We start from the raw sequence: 15845 nt of genomic DNA on the forward strand, positions 1-15845 counted from the left end.
CCAGCCATTCAGCCAGCCAGCCAGTCAGCAAGTCAGCCAGCCAGCCAGTCAGTCAACCAGCCAGTCAGTCAGCCAGCCAGTCAGCAAGTCAGTCAACCAGTCAGCAGCCAGTCAGCCAACCAGTCAACTAGCCAGTCAGCCAGCCAGACAGTCAGCCAGGCAGTCAGCCAACCAGGCAGTCAACTAGCCAGTCAGCTAGCTAACCAGTCAGCCAACCAGTCAGCCAGCCAGTCAACTAGCCAGTCAACCAACCAGTCAGCCAGCCAGCCAGCCAGTCAACTAGCCAGTCAACCAACCAGGCAGTCAGCCAGCCAGCCAGTCAGCCAGCCATTCAGCCAGCCAGCCAGTCAGCAAGTCAGCCAGCCAGCCAGTCAGTCAACCAGCCAGTCAGTCAGCCAGCCAGTCAGTCAACCAGTCAGCCAGCCAGTCAGCCAACCAGTCAACTAGCCAGTCAGCCAGCCAGGCAGTCAGCCAGACAGTCAGCCAGGCAGTCAGCCAACCAGGCAGTCAACTAGCCAGCCAGCCAGGCAGTCAGCCAGGCAGTCAGCCAGCCATCCAGGCAGTCAGCCAGCCATTCAGCCAGCCAGCCAGTCAGTCAGTCAACCAGCCAGCCAGTCAGCAAGTCAGCCAACCAGTCAGCCATCCAGTCAACTAGCCAGTCAGCCGGCCAGGCAGTCAGCCAGCCAGCAGTCAGCCAGCCAGTCAGTCAACCAGCCAGCCAGTCAAATCTCCTTATTTTCCCCTGTAATGGACTTTTTTTGCACATAGATCAAACTGCCAGCAATTACCAATAATGCAATTTAGTGCTAATTGGAAAATCTGGACATAACAACATAATCCTCTGTTCTGAGGTAGGGTATTTGGGTCATATCTGTGTCATTAATGCTCCATGCTAAATTATGCATGTTTAATTATAAATATTAAAGGGGAAGCCTGGGATTGAAACAACAACCACAAATGGCAATACATCATTAATTTAAAAGTCTCAAAATTGATGTACCAATCCCAGATTGCCCCTTTAATATGCCCCTTGTGTTCATAAGAACTAGTACTGAGGGAACCGTTTCTCCTTAAAAAAGGAACTAAACCAGAACCGAAAAGCCCTTCAATGAGCATTGCAGAACTATGTTTAGAGTGTTTGCAACACTAGGTTGAGCTGTCCCTTCAGGTTGTCACATGGGCTGTTTCTCAATATGCATACTCAATGTGCCCCGACCACGTTCTCTTGAGTACGTTCTCGTGAGGAACGAGAGTGAAAAAAAAACTATACATTTCAGAAACACTCCCACTACTCTATTACCTCACGCTGAGCAGCACTCCCCCTACTGTATTACCTCACACTGAGCAGCACTCCCCCTACTGTATTACCTCACACTGAGCAGCACTCCCCCTACTGTATTACCTCACACTGAGCAGCACTCCCCCTACTGTATTACCTCACGCTGAGCAGCACTCCCCCTACTGTATTACCTCACGCTGAGCAGCACTCCCCCTACTGTATTACCTCACACTGAGCAGCACTCCCCCTACTGTATTACCTCACGCTGAGCAGCACTCCCCCTACTGTATTACCTCACGCTGAGCAGCACTCCCCCTACTGTATTACCTCACACTGAGAGCACTCCCCCTACTGTATTACCTCAGCACTCCCCTTACTGTATTACCTCACGCTGAGCAGCACTCCCCCTACTGTATTACCTCACACTGAGCAGCACTCCCCCTACTGTATTACCTCACGCTGAGCAGCACTCCCCCTACTGTATTACCTCAACCTGAGCAGCACTCCCCCTACTGTATTACCTCACGCTGAGCAGCACTCCCCCTACTGTATTACATCACGCTGAGCAGCACTCCCCCTACTGTATTACCTCACGCTGAGCAGCACTCCCCCTACTGTATTACCTCACGCTGAGCAGCACTCCCCCTACTGTATTACCTCAGCACTCCCCCTACTGTATTACCTCACGCTGAGCAGCACTCCCCCTACTGTATTACCTCACACTGAGCAGCACTCCCCCTAATGTATTACCTCAGCACTCCCCCTACTGTATTACCTCACGCTGAGCAGCACTCCCCCTACTGTATTACCTTAGCAATCCCCCTACTATATTACCTCACGCTTAGCAGCACTCCCCCTACTGTATTACCTCATGCTGAGCAGCACTCCCCCTACTGTAGTACCTCACGCTGAGCAGCACTCCCCCTACTGTATTACCTCACGCTGAGCAGCACTCCCCCTACTGTATTACCTCACGCTGAGCAGCACTCCCCCTACTGTATTCCCTCACGCTGAGCAGCACTCCCCCTACTGTATTACCTCACGCTGAGCAGCACTCCCCCTGCTGTATTACCTCACGCTGAGCAGCACTCCCCCTACTCTATTACCTCACGCTGAGCAGCACTCCCCCTACTGTATTATCTCACGCTGAGCAGCACTCACCCTACTGTATTACCTCAGCACTCCCCCTACTGTACTACCTCACGCTGAGCAGCACTCCCCCTACTGTATTACCTCACACTGAGCAGCACTCACCCTACTGTATTACCTCAGCACTCCCCCTACTGTATTACCTCACGCTGAGCAGCACTCCCCCTACTGTATTACCTCAGCACTCCCCCTACTGTATTACCTCACGCTGGGCAGCACTCCCCCTACTGTATTACCTCACGCTGGGCAGCACTCCCCCTACTGTATTACCTCACGCTGAGCAGCACTCCCCCTACTGTATTACCTCACGCTGAGCAGCACTCCCTCTACTGTATTACCTCACGCTGAGCAGCACTCCCTCTACTGTATTACCTCACGCTGAGCAGCACTCCCTCTACTGTATTACTTCACGCTGAGCAGCACTCCCTCTACTGTATTACCTCACACTGAGCAGCACTCCCCCTACTGTATTACCTCAGCACTCCCCCTACTGTATTACCTTAGCACTCCCCCTACTGTATTACCTCAGCACTCCCCCTACTGTATTACCTCACGCTGAGCAGCACTCCCCCTACTGTATTACCTCACGCTGAGCAGCACTCCCCCTACTGTATTACCTCACGCTGAGCAGCACTCCCCCTACTGTATTACCTCACGCTGAGCAGCACTCCCCCTACTGTATTACCTCACGCTGAGCAGCACTCCCCCTACTGTATTACCTCAGCACTCCCCCTACTGTATTACCTCACGCTGAGCAGCACTCCCCCTACTGTATTACCTCACACTGAGCAGCACTCCCCCTACTGTATTACCTCACACTGAGCAGCACTACCCCTAATGTATTACCTCAGCACTCCCCCTACTGTATTACCTCACGCTGAGCAGCACTCCCCCTACTGTATTACCTCATGCTGAGCAGCACTCCCCCTACTGTATTACCTCACGCTGAGCAGCACTCCCCCTACTGTATTACCTCACGCTGAGCAGCACTCCCCCTGCTGTATTACCTCACGCTGAGCAGCACTCCCCCTACTCTATTACCTCACGCTGAGCAGCACTCCCCCTACTGTATTACATCACGCTGAGCAGCACTCCCCCTACTGTATTACCTCAGCACTCCCCCTACTGTATTACCTCACGCTGAGCAGCACTCCCCCTACTGTATTACCTCACACTGAGCAGCACTCCCCCTACTGTATTACCTCAGCACTCCCCCTACTGTATTACCTCACGCTGAGCAGCACTCCCCCTACTCTATTACCTCACGCTGAGCAGCACTCCCCCTACTGTATTACCTCACGCTGAGCAGCACTTCCCCTACTGTATTACCTCAGCACTCCGCCTACTGTAGTACCTCACGCTGAGCAGCACTCCCCCTACTGTATTACCTCACGCTGAGCAGCACTCCCCCTGCTGTATTACCTCACGCTGAGCAGCACTCCCCCTACTCTATTACCTAACGCTGAGCAGCACTCCCCCTACTGTATTACATCAGCACTCCCCCTACTGTATTACCTCACGCTGAGCAGCACTCCCCCTACTGTATTACCTCACACTGAGCAGCACTCCCCCTACTGTATTACCTCAGCACTCCCCCTACTGTATTACCTCACGCTGCACCTCCCCCTACTGTATTACCTCACGCCGAGCAGCACTCCCCCTACTGTATTACCTCACGCCGAGCAGCACTCCATCTACTGTATTACCTCACGCTGAGCAGCACTCCCCCTACTGTATAACCTCACGCTGAGCAGCACTCCCCTACTGTATTACCTCACGCTGAGCAGCACTCCCCCTACTGTATTACCTCACGCTAAGCAGCACTCCCCCTACTGTATTACCTCACACTGAGCAGAACTCCCCCTACTGTATTACCTCAAGCTGAGCAGCACTCCCCCTACTGTATTACCTCACGCTGAGCAGCACTCCCCCTACTGTATTCCCTCACGCTGAGCAGCACTCCCCCTACTGTATTACCTCACGCTGAGCAGCACTCCCCCTACTGTATTACCTCACGCCGAGCAGCACTCCCCCTACTGTATTACCTCACGCTGAGCAGCACTCCCCCTACTGTATTACCTCACGCTGAGCAGCACTCCCCCTGCTGTATTACCTCACGCTGAGCAGCACTCCCCCTACTCTATTACCTCACGCTGAGCAGCACTCCCCCTACTGTATTACCTCACGCTGAGCAGCACTCCCCCTACTGTATTACCTCACGCTGAGCAGCACTCCCCCTACTGTATTACCTCAGCACTCCCCCTACTGTATTACCTCACGCTGAGCAGCACTCCCCCTACTGTATTTGCTCACACTGAGCAGCACTCCCCCTACTGTATTACCTCACACTGAGCAGCACTCCCCCTACTGTATTACCTCACGCTGAGCAGCACTCCCCCTACTGTATTACCTCAGCACTCCCCCTACTCTATTACCTCACGCTGAGCAGCACTCCCCCTACTGTATTACCTCACACTGAGCAGCACTCCCCCTACTGTATTACCTCATGCTGCACCTCCTCGTACTGTATTACCTCACGCTGGGCAGCACTCCCCCTACTGTATTACCTCACGCTGAGCAGCACTCCCCCTACTGTATTACCTCAGACTGCACCTCCCCATTCACTAAACCTTCTTCCAGCCAGGACAATGACAACAATAGAGACCACAACAAGATATACACAAAGCAAGTGTTTTACTTCATAATTATCAGATAGATATGTGAATCGTAATAATCTAGCTAGCCAGCTAGTTAAACAGGCAAAAATGACCTAAAACGAATGTTATGCAAGGTAGATCTTCATTTTTTTGTGGGTAGCTACCAATTCTTTATGGCTAGCTAGCTAGCCAGTTAGCCCTATTGGCTTTACTATGGACTTACAGTACCCATTCACTGAACCGTCTTCCAGCCAGGACAACAATGGCAATAGAGACTAAACAAGATATACACTAAGCAACTGTTTTACATAACTGTCAATTAGCTATACGTGAATCATAATAAAGTAGCTAACCAGATAGTTTAACAGGAAAAAATTACCTAAAACTAATATTATGCAAGGTAGATGTCAATGGGTAGCTAGCTAACAATTCTTTGTTGCTATCTGGCTAGCTAACAGTACTAGTAGCTAGCCAGTTATCCCTATTGGCTTATTATGGGCTTATTATGGGCTTGCTATATACGGTACGTAGACGGGTAAACATGCCAAAAAAAAAAAAAAAAACAACAACAACAAAAAACACGTGTTTATTAACGTATCCAGATTAAATACTGTTGCCAGGCAACATACGAGATGTCAATAGGCAACATTTAATTCCGAAGTCTGAGTGTATTTTCTCTCGCTTCAGCTCAAACAATGGCTGCCATTGATTTCAAGAAAAATGAGCTTCATTTTTTTTACATGGTTAAGTCATATTTCTTTGCGAGAAGTGCCCTCCATGCTCTGTTTCGAATACTTTGATTTCCCTCCCGTGCTCAAACTTGCGTACTTACGCATTTTAAGAAACATCCTGATCTCATACAGTATTCTGCATACAGCACATTCTGTGTAAGAAATTAAGTTGTAGTAAATCTACGTTTTAAGTAGCAAGGTTAAAGGTCAGTCATTACCTGTCTGCCACCAGGTGTCGACCACAGGACAGCGTCCGTCCCCCACCACCCGATGATACCACTCCCAAGCTTCTGTGTTGATGGGTTCACCCACTGCAGAGGAAACAGGAAAGGACAGGGTTAACAGCACCACAGGGAGACAGCACCACAGGGAGACAGCACCACGGGGAGACAGCACCCAGGGAGACAGCACCACAGGGGAGACAGCACCCAGGGAGACAGCACCACGGGGGAGACAGCACCACAGGGGAGACAGCACCACGGGGGAGACAGCACCACGGGGGAGACAGCACCACGGGGAGACAGCACCACAGGGGAGACAGCACCCAGGGAGACAGCACCCAGGGAGACAGCACCACGGGGAGACAGCACCACAGGGGAGACAGCACCCAGGGAGACAGCACCACGGGGAGACAGCACCACAGGGTTAACAGCACCCTAGGGAGACAGCACCCCAGGGAGACAGCACCACAGGGGAGACAGCACCCAGGGAGACAGCACCACAGGGAGACAGCACCACAGGGGAGACAGCACCACAGGGGAGACAGCACCCAGGGAGACAGTACCACAGGGTTAACAGCACCCCAGGGTTAACAGCACCCCAGGGTTAACAGCACCCCAGGGAGACAGCACCACAGGGAGACAGCACCACAGGGTAACAGCACCACAGGGAGACAGCACCACAGGGAGACAGCACCACGGGGAGACAGCACCCAGGGAGACAGCACCACAGGGGAGACAGCACCACGGGGGAGACAGCACCACGGGGGAGACAGCACCACAGGGGAGACAGCACCACGGGGGAGACAGCACCACGGGGGAGACAGCACCACGGGGAGACAGCACCACAGGGGAGACAGCACCCGGGGAGACAGCACCCAGGGAGACAGCACCACGGGGAGACAGCACCACAGGGGAGACAGCACCCAGGGAGACAGCACCACGGGGAGACAGCACCACAGGGTTAACAGCACCCTAGGGAGACAGCACCCCAGGGAGACAGCACCACAGGGGAGACAGCACCCAGGGAGACAGCACCACAGGGGAGACAGCACCCAGGGAGACAGTACCACGGGGAGACAGCACCACAGGGTTAACAGCACCCCAGGGAGACAGCACCACAGGGAGACAGCACCACAGGGTAACAGCACCACAGGGAGACAGCACCACAGGGAGACAGCACCACAGAATTAACAGCACCACAGGGTTAACAGCACCACAGGGAGACAGCACCACAGGGTTAACAGCACCCCAGGGAGACAGCACCATGGGGCTAACAGCACCACGGGGTTAACAGCACCACAGGGTTAACAGCAACACAGGGTTAACAGCACCACAGGGTTAACAGCACCACAGAGTTAAACAACCTAAAGAGTTCCATTTCACTGTGAATGGAAATGATAGGAGGAGCCCTCCAGGTTTACCACTCCCATGCCTCAGTGTTGGATGGGTTCATGGGGAAGAGAACATGAAGAGGACAGGAAGAAGACAGGACCTGTTTACGATGTGCTGTCTGGCACGACACACGTGTTCCATTACATACGTAGATTAAGAGGTCAAACCTTTACCCTCGCCTGGCGACATGACATGCCTTCGTCATGCATTGTACCGACCGTGTCACCCACAGCAAGGGCTCATGTACCTACTACTACAGTATCATGTTAACATACCATCAGCACAACACTGCCTGCTGTACTGAAACAGTATACACTACTACTACTACTACTACTACTACTACTACTACTACAGTATACTGTTACACTGTAGACTGCTGTCTATGGATCAATCACACTGTAGACTGCTGTCTATGGATCCATCACACTGTAGACTGCTGTCTATGGATCCATCACACTGTAGACTGCTGTCTATGGATCCATCACACTGTAGACTGCTGTCTATGGATCCATCACACTGTAGACTGCTGTCTATGGATCCATCACACTGTAGACTGCTGTCTATGGATCCATCACACTGTAGACTGCTGTCTATGGATCCATCACACTGTAGACTGCTGTCTATGGATCCATCACACTGTAGACTGCTGTCTATGGATCCATCACACTGTAGACTGCTGTCTATGGATCCATCACACTGTAGACTGCTGTCTATGGATCCATCACACTGTAGACTGCTGTCTATGGATCCATCACACTGTAGACTGCTATCTATGGATCCATCACACTGTAGGGCGGCAGGGTAGCCTAGTGGTTAGAGCGTTGGACTAGTAACCGAAAGGTTGCAAGTTCGAATCCCCGAGCTGACAAGGTACAAATCTGTCGTTCTGCCCCTGAACAGGCAGTTAACCCACTGTTCCTAGGCCGTCATTGAAAATAAGAATTTGTTCTTAGCTGACAGGCCTCTAATTCAAAAAATAAAAAATTGTCTATGGGGTGCATGGTATTCAGCAGAGTATTCTCCTGAGGTCTATGGTATTCAGCAGGATATTCTCCTGAGGTCTATGGTATTCAGCAGGATATTCTCCTGAGGTCTATGGTATTCAGCAGGATATTCTCCTGAGGTCTATGGTATTCAGCAGAGTATTCTCCTGAGGTCTATGGTATTCAACAGGATATTCTCCTGAGGTCTATGGTATTCAACAGGATATTCTCCTGAGGTCTAATCAAATGTTATTTGTCACATGTGCCGAATACAACAGTGAAATGCTTACTTACAAGCCCTTAACCAACAATGCCTTACGTTTTTAAGAAGAAAAACTGTTATGTAAAAAATATATAAGTTAAAAAAGAAAAGAAAAGTTACAAATAATTAAACAGCAGCAGTCATATAACAAAGTGGCAAAAACATTATATACAAAATAAGCTACAAATAACGCGAAAAACAACAATATCCCAATTGGTTACGGGATCGTAAAACGTCAGCCATCTCCTTCGCCACCATTCTCAACATAAAAAAGAGAAAGAGAGTCCTGTTGTTGTAAGGTTTGACCTACCAGAGCCCAGGGTTTTTAAGGAGGAGCGGTTGTAATTCTGCACCCACTCGTCTCCGTATTTCAGCAGCAGCCTGATGGCCGTGGGAGCACCGTAAAACTGGTTGATCCCCAGCCTCTCCACCATCTCCCAGTACCTGCCTGTAACATCACCAGATGTGTTGGTGTCGTACTGTCACTCTTAGAAGACAGAAAAGGTTCATTCACAGAACATACAGAGAACTGTTTTAATGTTAACTTATTTTACACATTGCTAGGCAGCGCATAAAACCTCATGTTTGGGCCTAAAACTTTTGTTGTGTCTTACAGGCCTCAATGCTGAACTTTTCACAAGACAGAAATGTTCTCTCAATGACAGAATACTCTTAGAAGAAAAGGGTTCCACGTGTTTACAACTTAAATCTGAACTCACCATTCCACTATAAATTTAACTCCCTTGAGTATATTCAGTAGGCGGCCTCCACTCTTAGGAAAAAGATGCTATCTAGAACCTAAAAGGGGTCTTTGGCTGTCCCCATATGAGAAACGTTTGAAGAACCATTTTTGGTTCCTTTTTGGTTTCCAGGTAGAACCCTTTTGAGTTCCATGTAAAACCCTTTCCACATAGGGTTCTACATGGAACCCAAAGGAGTTCTACCTGGAACCAAAAAGGGAACCAGGAAGGAAGGGTTCTCATATGGGGACAGCCAAAGACCCCTTTTAGGTTCTAGATAGCATCTTTTTCCTAAGAGTGGAGGCCGCCTACTGAATATACTCAAGGGAGGTATATTTATAGTGGAATGGTGAGTTCAGATTTAAGTTGTAAACACGTTGAAGTACAGGTTGTAAAAAACCTTAGTAGTCTATTTTCACCTGGGTTGGGGTATACTGGTGTACTCTCAAACAGCACGGTGGTTCCTCCATTACACAGAGGGCCATAGACGATGTAGCTGTGACCTGTTATCCAGCCGATGTCCGCCACACAGCCAAACACATCCCCGTCATGGTAGTTGAACACATACTGAAGGAGAGAGGACGATAGAGGAAAGAGGTTAGGCAATAGGTACTGGTCTAGATCAGGGGTCTTCAACCCACCCAGGTAAACCAGAGACTCAGGGGTCTTCAACCCACCCAGGTAAACCGGACACTCAGGGGTCTTCAACCCACCCAGGTAAACCAGAGACTCAGGGGTCTTCAACCCACCCAGGTAAACCGGACACTCAGGGGTCTTCAACCCACCCAGGTAAACCGGAGACTCAGGGGTCTTCAACCCACCCAGGTAAACCGGAGACTCAGGGGTCTTCAACCCACCCAGGTAAACCGGAGACTCAGGGGTCTTCAACCCACCCAGGTAAACCGGAGACTCAGGGGTCTTCAACCCACCCAGGTAAACCCGGAGACTCAGGGGTCTTCAACCCACCCAGGTAAACCCGGAGACTCAGGGGTCTTCAACCCACCCAGGTAAACCAGAGACTCAGGGGTCTTCAACCCACCCAGGTAAACCGGAGACTCAGGGGTCTTCAACCCACCCAGGTAAACCGGAGACTCAGGGGTCTTCAACCCACCCAGGTAAACCCGGAGACTCAGGGGTCTTCAACCCACACAGGTAAACCGGAGACTCAGGGGTCTTCAACCCACCCAGGTAAACCGGAGACTCAGGGGTCTTCAACCCACCCAGGTAAACCGGAGACTCAGGGGTCTTCAACCCACCCAGGTAAACCGGAGACTCAGGGGTCTTCAACCCACCCAGGTAAACCGAAGACTCAGGGGTCTTCAACCCACCCAGGTAAACCGAAGACTCAGGGGTCTTCAACCCACCTAGGTAAACCGATGACTCAGGTGTCTTCAACCCACCCAGGTAAACCGGAGACTCAGGGGTCTTCAACCCACCCAGGTAAACCGGAGACTCAGGGGTCTTCAACCCACCCAGGTAAACCGGAGACTCAGGGGTCTTCAACGCACCCAGTTCATTATTTCGACCTCCCCTAACTTTAATTGGAAGAGGGAGTTAATCTCTAACTTAGCCTATTAGCTAGAAAGGTAGCTGGTTAAAGGTTAGCCATGTTGGAAAGGTAACTAAGAGCAGCTGTTTAGCTGGTTAAAAGGTTAGCCATGTTGGAAAGGTAACTAAGAGCAGCTTTTTAGCTGGTTAAAAGGTTAGCCATGTTGGAAAGGTAACTAAGAGCACCTGTTTAGCTGGTTAAAAGGTTAGCCATGGTGGAAAGGTAACTAAGAGCAGCTGTTTAGCTGGTTAAAGGTTAGCCATGTTGGAAAGGAAAGGTAACTAACAGCAGCTGTTTAGATGGTTAAAGGTTAGCCATGTTGGAAAGGAAAGGTAACTAAGAGCAGCTGTTTAGATGGTTAAAGGTTAGCCATGTGTTGGTAAACATGCACACCAGCCTGGTTCATACAGGTGTTTTTTCACCCTGTGTGTGTGTGTGTGTGTGTGTGTGTGTGTGTGTGTGTGTGTGTGTGTGTGTGTGTGTGTGTGTGTGTGTGTGTGTGTGTGTGTGTGTGTGTGTGTGTGTGTGTGTGTGTGTGTGTGTGTGTGTGTGTGTGTGTGTGTTTACCAGACCCTCACCCTGTGTGTGCGTGTGTGTGCGTGTGTTTACCAGACCCTCACCCTGTGTGTCAGGGAGGTGTACAGCAGGTAACCAGCCTGTGTATGAACCAGACCCTTAGGTTTCCCTGTGCTGCCTGACGTATAGAGCAGGAACAAGACGTCCTCACTGTCCATGGCAACGGGCTCACACACCACATCCTCCTTCATCATCTCCTGTTAAAGGGACAAAGAGTTCAGCCCCGTAGAAACAGTTCAGCCCCATAGAAACAGAATCCCTAAAACAGGTTTCCTCATTCAAGGGAATTCTGCATTTATTCAAGTCAAATTTTTTTTTATTTTTTTTTATTTTACCTTTATTTAACCAGGCAAGTCAGTTAAGAACAAATTCTTATTTTCAATGACGGCCTAGGAACAGTGGGTTAACTGCCCGTTCAGGGGCAGAACGACAGATTTGTACCTTGTCAGCTCAGGGGTTTGAACTTGCAACCTTCCGGTGCTCTAACCACTAGGCTACCACAATGCTCTAACCACTAGGCTACACTGCCGCCCCTGAGCCAGTGATGAGTGGACTTTCTGTTCATATTTTTTTCTTGTTGTTTTTTTTCTTACCCCTTTTTCTCCCCAATTTTCATGGTATCCAATTGGTAGTTATCAGTGGTGGAACTCCCGTATGGACTCAGGAGAGGCGAAGGTCGAGAGCCTTGCATCCTCCAAAACACAACCCAGTCGAGCCACACTGCTTCTTGACACAATGCCGCTTAACCCGGAAGCCAGCCGCACCAATGTTTCGGAGGAAACACTGTGCACCTGGCGACCGTGTCAGCGTGCATTGCACCCGGCCCACCACAGGAGTCGCTAGAGCGCGATGGGACAAGAACATTCCTGCTGGCCTAACCCTCCCCTTACCCGGACGATGCTGTGCCAATTGTGCTCCGCACCATGAGTCTCCCGGTCGTGGCCGGCTGCGACAGATCCTGGACTCGAACCAGGATCTCTAGTGGCACAGCTAGCACCGTGATGCAGTGCCTTAGACCACTGCACCACTCGGGAGGCCAGGTTGACGTGTTTAAAGGTCTTGCTCACATCGGCTACGGAAAGTGTGATCACACTGTCGCCCGGAACAGCTGGTGCTCTCATACATGCTTCAGTGTTGCTTGCCTTAGACCACTGCGCCACTCGGGAGGCCCCCTTTCTATTAATTATTTTTCTATGGTTCAGCCATTTTAAGTCTCAGTATCTCCTGTTCATAACAGACAAAGATGTCAGACATTTTTCCCAGGTATTTTTCAGATTTTATTGGACAGATAGAGAGGATGACAGTGGAGAAAGACAGAGATTGTGTCAAAGGGCAATAGGCCGGATTTGAACCGATGCCGACACATCTGCAGCTTTACCGCTAGACCAACCAGGCCACATGATGTTGGTAATTTAAAGCCTCAATAATGTTTCAGAGAGGTTTCAACCAGTGGAGGCTGGTGAGGGGGGGGGGGGGGGCGGCTCGTAATAATGTCTGGAATGGAGTGAATGGAATGGTAGTAAAAACATGTGTTTGATATCATTCCATTCACTCATGTGTTTGATATCATTCCATTCCAGCCATTGCACTCCATTTAGGGGGGCAGGTAGCCTAGTGGTTAGAGCGTTGGGTCAGTAACCGAAAGGTTGCTGGATTGAATCCCTGAGCTGACAAGGTAAACATCTGTCATTCTGACCCTGAACAAGGACACTGTTCCCCGGTAGGCCATCATTGTAAATAAGAATTTGTTCCTAACTGACTTGCCTAGTAAAAATAAAAGGTTAAATTTACATTATTACGAGCCGTTGGTTTAAACCCATATTCAGTCTCAATAATGCCTCCTATATTCAAGTCAAAGTCATGGTCAAGACAGGTGCATTCACTCAAAAAAAATGGACAATCATTTACTAAGCTGCTAGGTTTTCCACAAGGTGATACAGTAAGTGGTGATAAGAAGTGTCGGCAGAACTATTTGACTAGTTGTACAAAGATCCATGGAGATAACGTATTATTTACTTTCTTAACATAAAAAAATATATATACAAATTTTCACACGTGATAAAATTATCATGCAAATTATAATTTTTTTAACCTTTATTTTACTAGGCATGTCAGTTAAGAACAAATTCTTATTTTCAATGACGGCCTAGGAACAGTGGGTTAACTGCCTGACCAGGGGCAGAAAGACAGATTTGTACCTTGTCAGCTCGGGGATTCGAACTTGCAACCTTTCGGTTACTAGTCCAACGCTCTAACCACTAGGCTACCCTGCCGCCCCAATTTAACAAACAGTAAATCATAATTGTTTTAAGTACCTATTGTTTAAATACAAAAAGCAGGTATAAAAACAGTTGTAACCGATTATAAACACCAACCTCTTATGAACAGTTATAACCTCACCGGTAAGCTGTGTCTATTGGCTCACCTCCTCCAGTAAGCTGTGTCTATTGGCTCACCTCCTCCAGTAAGCTGTGCCTATTGGCTCACCTCCTCCAGTAAGCTGTGTCTATTGGCTCACCTCCTCCAGTAAGCTGTGTCTATTGGCTCACCTCCTCCAGTAAGCTGTGTCTATTGGCTCACCTCCTCCAGTAAGCTGTGTCTATTGGCTCACCTCCTCCAGTAAGCTGTGTCTATTGGCTCACCTCCTCCAGTAAGCTGTGTCTATTGGCTCACCTCCTCCAGTAAGCTGTGTCTATTGGCTCACCTCCTCCAGTAAGCTGTGTCTATTGGCTCACCTCCTCCAGTAAGCTGTGTCTATTGGCTCACCTCCTCCAGTAAGCTGTGTCTCTATTGGCTCACCTCCTCCAGCGGAACATCTCTGTCTGTCATGGGAACGGTGTTCTCTGTTCTCATGGCAACCAGGACCTGCTGGACTGTGGGACAGTTCTGGACGGCCTGGTCCACGGTTCTCTTCAGGTCAACCACCTTGCCTCCCCTCACACCCTGGTTGACCGTGATCACTGTGCTGGACTGGGCTGTAGCAGGGCCAGGTACATTATACAGTCGATAAAGAGAGAGATTGGTAGAAGGTCATGAAAAATACAGTAACTATTTGTGGTTCCTTCTGTCTTTTCTACACCTCATCAGCCACCTCACCATCTCTAATGCGCTCAGCGAAGTCAAACTTGTCCACATCGTATACATTTATGGAAATAAAATCAGCTTTTTTTGGTATTTTTTGGGTTAGGCATAAGGTTAGCAATGTGGTTAAGGTTAGGTTTAGGTTTACAATCTGATTTTATGAAGATAAGTTGTAGAAATAAGCAGGGCTTATGACTTAGCAACTTGGCCAGACAGTGACGACCCCTCACCGTCTCTGATGCGATCAGCCAGGGCCTCGGAGCTGAACCCGGCGAAGACCACATTGTGGGCCGCACCTATTCGGGCGCACGCCAACATGGAGGCCATTGCCAGGGGGCAGGGGGGCATGTAGATAGTCACACAGTCCCCCCTCCGCACCCCCTGGCGCTTCAGCAGGTTGCCCAGGCGACAGGTCAGCTCCAGTAGCTGTCTGTGGAGAAAAATGTCAATAAAGTTGGGTGATACGAAGGGGAATGAGGGTGTGAGGGGTGATGAGTATGTGTATTTATACTATCTATCCTTGTATGTAGATTACAGTAGTTGTGATAGATCTACTCTTTGAGTATAGATTACTTGTGATAGATCTACTCTTTGTGTATAGACTACAGTAGATATGATAGGTCCTACTCTTTGAGTATAGATTACAGTAGTTGTGATAGATCTACTCTTTGTGTATAGATTACAGTAGATGTGATAGGTCCTACTCTTTGAGTATAGATTACAGTAGTTGTGATAGATCTACTCTTTGTGTATAGACTACAGTAGTTGTGATAGATCTACTCTTTGTGTATAGATTACAGTAGTTGTGATAGATCTACTCTTTGTGTATAGACTACAGTAGATGTGATAGGTCCTACTCTTTGAGTATAGATTACAGTAGTTGTGATAGGTCCTACTCTTTGAGTATAGATTACAGTAGTTGTGATAGATCTACTCTTTGTGTATAGACTACAGTAGATGTGATAGGTCCTACTCTTTTGAGTATAGATTACAGTAGTTGTGATAGATCTACTCTTTGTGTATAGATTACAGTAGTTGTGATAGATCTACTCTTTGAGTATAGATTACAGTAGTTGTGATAGATCTACTCTTTGTGTATAGATTACAGTAGTTGTGATAGATCTACTCTTTGTGTATAGACTACAGTAGATGTGATAGGTCCTACTCTTTGTGTATAGATTACAGTAGTTGTGATAGATCTACTATTTGTGTATAGACTACAGTA

General features: G+C 49.0%; 1 protein-coding gene across 1 annotated transcript in view; it reads right to left on the bottom strand.

The window, feature by feature from the left end:
• LOC109879626 (acetyl-coenzyme A synthetase 2-like, mitochondrial) overlaps window positions 1-15845 on the bottom strand; it is a 32431-nt gene that overhangs the window by 10364 nt on the left and 6222 nt on the right. The window contains exons 3-8 of the mRNA XM_031800887.1: window positions 14851-15050; window positions 14339-14514; window positions 11584-11736; window positions 9834-9981; window positions 8985-9122; window positions 6035-6127 (exon numbers count right to left, since the gene is read on the bottom strand). Of these exons, the coding sequence (XP_031656747.1) occupies window positions 6035-6127; window positions 8985-9122; window positions 9834-9981; window positions 11584-11736; window positions 14339-14514; window positions 14851-15050 (908 nt within the window). The remainder of the gene's footprint in view (window positions 1-6034; window positions 6128-8984; window positions 9123-9833; window positions 9982-11583; window positions 11737-14338; window positions 14515-14850; window positions 15051-15845) is intronic.

The sequence above is a fragment of the Oncorhynchus kisutch genome, linkage group LG21, assembly GCF_002021735.2.
Source record: "Oncorhynchus kisutch isolate 150728-3 linkage group LG21, Okis_V2, whole genome shotgun sequence".
In the NCBI taxonomy this organism is placed as follows: domain Eukaryota; kingdom Metazoa; phylum Chordata; class Actinopteri; order Salmoniformes; family Salmonidae; genus Oncorhynchus; species Oncorhynchus kisutch.